This window comes from Pteropus alecto, unplaced genomic scaffold, assembly GCF_000325575.1.
Source record: "Pteropus alecto unplaced genomic scaffold, ASM32557v1 scaffold3, whole genome shotgun sequence".
Taxonomy (NCBI): domain Eukaryota; kingdom Metazoa; phylum Chordata; class Mammalia; order Chiroptera; family Pteropodidae; genus Pteropus; species Pteropus alecto.
The window spans coordinates 43,178,561-43,184,560 of record NW_006442484.1 but is presented as its reverse complement, the minus strand read 5'-3'; the positions used below and the strand labels follow the sequence as shown (position 1 = coordinate 43,184,560).

At 34.2% G+C, this 6,000-nt stretch overlaps 1 protein-coding gene across 3 annotated transcripts in view; it reads right to left on the bottom strand.

The window, feature by feature from the left end:
* Window positions 1-482: 482 nt before the first annotated feature.
* Window positions 483-6,000, bottom strand: part of PDK1 (pyruvate dehydrogenase kinase 1) — a 31,861-nt gene continuing 26,343 nt past the window's right edge. For all 3 annotated transcript variants that reach the window (XM_006921197.2, XM_025039337.1, XM_006921198.2), the window contains one exon: window positions 483-5,575. In XM_006921197.2, the coding sequence (XP_006921259.1) occupies window positions 5,435-5,575 (141 nt within the window). In that variant the 3' untranslated portion in view covers window positions 483-5,434. The remainder of the gene's footprint in view (window positions 5,576-6,000) is intronic.

Here is a 6,000-nt window from a genome sequence, read left to right as displayed (position 1 = left end):
TCTCTGCTGCTGAAACACTACTTTAGGTATGTGTTTGCTATTTTAACAGCTGTATTGGTCAGGAATAATATGGCAGATGGAAATTAAGTATTTCAAAAAGAAGAGACTTATTGCAGGGAACCGATTATACAGGTGTCAGAAAACTGAAAGAACAAAAAAGCAATTGTGAAATAACTCAAAGATTAATAATTGCAAGAAAATAATTTCTCGGCCCCATCCAGGGCTGTAGAACAAAAGGGAAGACATGATGTTACAAAAACCTAAGTGCCACGAGGAGCTCATATGACTGGTTCCTGAACCTCCAAGGAGGTGTTGTGCGGCTGGTGCTCAGGGCCCCGAGGGGCATTAGGGGCTGGGGCTGGGATGCCTAAATACACTGGACACCTATGTGTCTGTCAAATGATAACCAGAACTAGAGGGACAGCTAATTAGCGACACAGTTAACTCATTTCAGAGAAGGCAAATCAAGAAGAGCCACGGTGGAAGACATAAACCTGAAATAATTTATTACAGAATTCACAGCAAAGATATAGATGGGCAAGAGATAATTTAGCTGGAAAGTTACAAATTGAAAGTGAATGCCTGTGACGACTTGTACTCATCATCAAAAATCTACGGATTGAGCACAGGGCCTAGCACATTTGTAGAATGGATAATTCAGGTCACTTTGGGGACAATATTGCAAACATAGACAACAGGATAATCGTGCCTTACATTGATGATTTAAGGAAATGCATATTACCCATTTTATAAACCTAGTATCCAGGAATGTATTTTTTTTTTTTTTTTTTACTTCTTTGGGTTGTCTGAAGAATTTTTCTGTGTCTTTATTTTAAAGAGTACAGTGGATAGTTTAGTGCCTACAGCCATAAAACTGTCAATTACAGTAAATCAAATTCACTTTACTTGGAATATTTCTGAGAAAAGCTAGAGAAAAACATAAAATCTTATTTCCTTTATAGTGAATAAAATTTCATATTGTGTTTAATATGATACATAACAGGAAAAAAAAACAGTTGTTTACACTGAAGAGTAGTAAAAACTGTCTTTTACCTTGTTAAATTAAAGGTATTTAACCAAAGTACCACAATGTTCCCCCTTCCAAGAAAAACCAGAGAATCTTCCATTTGACTGTATTCAGTTTTAACTTAATCATTTTCCGAAAGCTCTTGAGTGGACAGGTCACAGCATTACACAGAACACCACTGTAACTTTCTCTCTGAACTGAAATCAAGTGCTGCTATCTGCTGACTGGAAATTAAAAGTGCATTAGTGTGCTATCTCAAAAATATCTAGTATTAACTTTATCTCTTTAGAAAACATAGGTCTGAGGCAAGAAAATTTTGTTTTGCCTATTATTACTAGTCACAATAACCTTCCATGATTTGAGAATGACCTGTTTTTCCATTATAGAAATTCAAAATGATAACATTTAATGTGGTTTATGAAAGTGTCCAATTATCTATGAGCCTCCAAATTGTCTCACTAAAAATTGAATCCAATCAACTGAGTGGCTCTTAAATGATACAGAGAAATTTCATGACCTAGAAAAGCCATCTGAGTATGGTGCTTATCTGTTTGTCTTTTTATTTCTAGTGTTTGGATCCCTTAATGAAAGACATCTAAGTATAAAACGATGGCAAGAATACTGTGTCTTTTTACATTTGAGTTAAATTTTAAAATACCCTGGCCTCATAAACTCTTTCCTGAAGGAATTTTTCACCATTTTTAGTTTATTATAAATAGATATCAACATTTCAACTCAAAACTACAAATTTTTGATATTTTATGTGACAACTACAGAAGTACAGTTCTAAACTTTCAGAAAATAACTCCTGAATGAAGACAACACTCAAATGGGACTTTCTTTGGTTTATCTTACCAATAAAAATTGTATATTTTTGCTCAAAAATCTCTAATTTAACCAAGTAAAAGTTAGCTGTCACTATTCCCTGATATAAATAACAGCTTTTCCAAGACAAGAAAAAAAAGACTAAAGTTTTGTAGCAAACACTAGCAATTGTCTTTTGCTGTTAAAAGCCTGTTTAGTGATTGCTAAAGAAATGCGAAGACTCTAGAAAAAAAGTAGGTGGTATGATGTCTAATTCTTTCCAAACATGTAAATAGAAAAGGTGCAATAGCTTAAAAATGCCAGAACTAAGCAAACCAGTGGTGCCTTCTTTTTTAACACATAAAATCCTTTTATAGTTTTTTTTCAAGTACATTGGGCTACACTGTAAGAAATATTTTTCAAGTACATTGGGCTACACTGTAAAGAAAATTTATTATTGGGGCCAGAAGTTAATCATATGATGAAAAGTTCCTCCAGCAAAAGCGATGTTTGCAAATGGCTGATTTTTGGCTTCCTCTCTGATCAGCCACAGGCAAAAAAGGAACCATAACACTAAGAGTTTGTGTCCCCAGTTCTTTATCTGTGGTGTTGTGTTATGGAATTTGTTGGCTTTAACAATGAAGGGACATTGTGGTACTATCCCAACAATCAGAAATAGAATAAGAATCTATCTTTGATCTAAGGAGTTTAGAACTGATTTTCAATTGGTATAAGCAGAAGGGTAAAGCAGGTTCAACTAAGACCTTTTCTACAATTACATTGTGAAAGTTATTCAAAGAACAGTTAAATACAACCTTTCATAAATCACACAACAGATCTTCATTTATGTGATAAATCATCTGTGGTTGTTTGGTTAATAAAAGTCTAGGATAACTCAAATCATACAAAACTCCCCCTCTGCCTTTCTCCATTAGAATATACACATTGGAAATCTAAGTTCAAAATACTTCCTCTGCTGAAGGTAACCAGAATTAGTGTAAGCCATTTAGCTACAAATTTTTGAATGTTTATAGAATATTGACCCTTAATGATGAAAAACTCTTTTAAAAGGACATTTTCAAAATCTAAATTGACCCAATTTAATTTTCAAAATAAGAGTTGATCCATGTTTTCAGTTTATTGCCATTCACAAAACATTTTATAAAATAATATGGTAGACTTCCACTTCACCATCTTCATGTAAAAACTTCACAGTGCAAGAAAATGATTGCTATTGAGTATGAAGATATATAAAGCCAACCAGTATTTTAAATATAGGGCAGAACAGTTTTATGGTTCTTAAAAAATGTTGGCACATTCATTAAATGCCTAGGTTATAAAAATCACTTAGTATCAATTCTTATCCTTCAGTATATTTTTATATCTACATGACATCACATTAAATGCTGGTGGACAAAATAGTGTAAAAATCTAAAAATTTTTTGGGTGGCACAACGATTTAAAACCAACTAGGAAAAAGCTTCCCCCCAAATATTTCTGTAATTTTCTGTCCATTACCACAATAACAAAGTAAAGAAACATTATACCTAAAAAGAAGCTAGAGGAAAAGATTTCACTGTTCTTTAGATAACACCATTTCTTATCTATTAAATAAAAAGGGAGGTGTTTCTTAAGTAAAAACATCAAGTTTATGTCAGTTGTACAAATGTCTCATTTAGGAAAAAAAGTAGATACTCTGATTCAAAGGATTCTAAAATATTTTATCATTACAAGAAGTGTAATTTAAAACTAAAAAATTGTAACATATTGAATAAAAATCATCTATCAGCATCTCCTATTGTTTTTCACAAAATACATAATTAAAGAACAATAGGTTAGGTAAAAGATCTTTTTCTCCAATATTTGGTCAGATTAGCTAAGAAGCCCTGGGCAAACCAATTATCCTGAGTCTCAAGATCATTATCTTTCAAATCAGGGTCCTGGACTAACTGCCCTCCAAAATTCCTCCCAATCTACAACTTTATATAGAGTTGTTAAGCTTATATAATCCTTTTGAGAATGAGGTGTTTCAATTCAATGTATCTTCCAGATAAATAATAAAGATCTCCCATTTAAGTAGTAAAGCTGTTCTTTAAACATTTAAAATCTTCCTTTAAAATTTATTGTCAATGTATTTCCCTATCACCTTAAAAGATTAGGCATGACTATCAACGCAGTCTCCTACCTTCATGGTCTCCCAGATCTGGCAGCTGACGGAGTGACCAGCAGATAAAATTTGGGTCCTGGCTCCAATTCTGTGCAACTCTGGGCCACACTCTTGAGTCTCAACACAAGGATGATGCTTCCTGCTCTGTATCTCTCTGTTTTAAAGCCCCACAGTTATCATAACATACTGAAGTATCTGTAGACTACACAGTACCACACAAATGCAAAGGATTGTTATAAGCCCAAATTGACTCTTTCCTGCTAGCGATATCTAGATATTTCTCATAGAATATATGCTCTTTGTCAAGACTTGTGCATTTATAGTTCTGATCCTTCAGGTAACTACTATTCTCCAGTAGTCATTTTGTTTTCTGCTTCTAATTATGCTTCTAATTGCACCAGGCTTGAGATTCGGCTTGTCTCTCCTAGAGTCTATAAGTCTGACCTTTCAATAGGTGAAAATAAAAACCTAAAAATTTCTGTTACTTTAGTGAATGTCATAACATCATTATTTACTGTAAAAGAATGGTTTCCCCCTAACTAGGCGATGCAGCAGACTCACTTAGGAAGTCTTTTAAGAGAATTCTGAGCTCTAGCCATAGAGAGTCTAATTCAGCATGTCTGGAGTAGGACCCAGAAAAGCTGTTTCTCAAAAGGTCCCCCAGGTAATCTCAACAATTGATAGCTGAGTTTTTGGGCCTCTTTGCTTTGCCCTCAATTTCTTCTCTAGAATGTTAGCAGCTGCTAGTTTGTTTTTAGTATAAAAATTTCCGCTCACATTAATCACAAGCAAATTCAAACCGGACTGCTCATGATCGTGGCTTAGATCCAAAGGGAACTAGTCATTCCAATCTTCTGCAGTAAAATTTTAAAATGATAAATCAACTTCAGAGCTAAGACAATGCATGTAGTTGCTGAAAGGTGGCTGGTTCTATCCTCACAAGACAACTGTTTCTGCTTTACCTGTAGTTAGTCGGTGGTAAACATGAAGACTGTCTTATTACAGTTTCCACTACTAAATAAAAGATGGCAGAACTCCCTCGAACAACAGAAAGATGGCTAACTAGCTAATCAATATAACTAAGAAAATGTTTCCGGCAGACTTAAATGAACAGTATTCTAAAAAACCACACAGCTTCCTGTAGAGACTCAAAGATTTCTACTCTTCTGAAGTCTACCATAAAGACAAAAGTTGACTAAAATTACAGTTGTTTAAAAATATGTCCAATTAACTGTGAAAATGTGTCAGATAGGTACAATTTCATCCTTTAGGAGGTTTAACAGACATAAATGGAATTCAGATTCCATTTATTCTACCCAAATAGTTAATTGTGAAAAGAACACATGAAGTATTTGGTATAATGTAGTTCTGAACACCATCCCTTCCAAATTTAATACAAAAGCCACAGGTGAATTTCTCAGGTGTCCCAAGTGTATCTAGGCACTGCGGAACGTTGTCATGTCTTTTGGTTCCCTGCTGGGGACACACCAGTCATCAGCCTCGTGGTTGGTGTTGTAATGCTTCCAGGCAGCTTTGTTATACACTGGGAGTCTTTCTATTGAGTCTGTTGACAGAGCCTGAAAGAAAAGACAGACTTAAGGCTGGCATGTTTTTAGGATCCATTACTTGAGAAAATATACAGTGGCAAAAAGGTTGTACAAGTTAAACAATACTGTATTTGCTTTGTATTTTATTAATCATAACACCATCTCCATACATTTTTAAATAGTGTATATATTTGAAATGTGTTAGTAAGTCTATGGCACTGCCTGGGGTGCATGTTGACTGAGTGTGTTGCTTGCAGTAATTCTCCAGCCACCTGGAAGCCACTGGATTAAAATTTTACACAGGTGTAACAGACACTTCTTATAAAACATGACCCAGAACGGAAGTTAGTTAATTGAAAAAGTCTTGTAAGTATAAAAGCATAAAAACTGACGTGTGTACATTAATTTCCATAATGGTACAATTATTTAATGAACTGTATTTTAATTAGTTATTA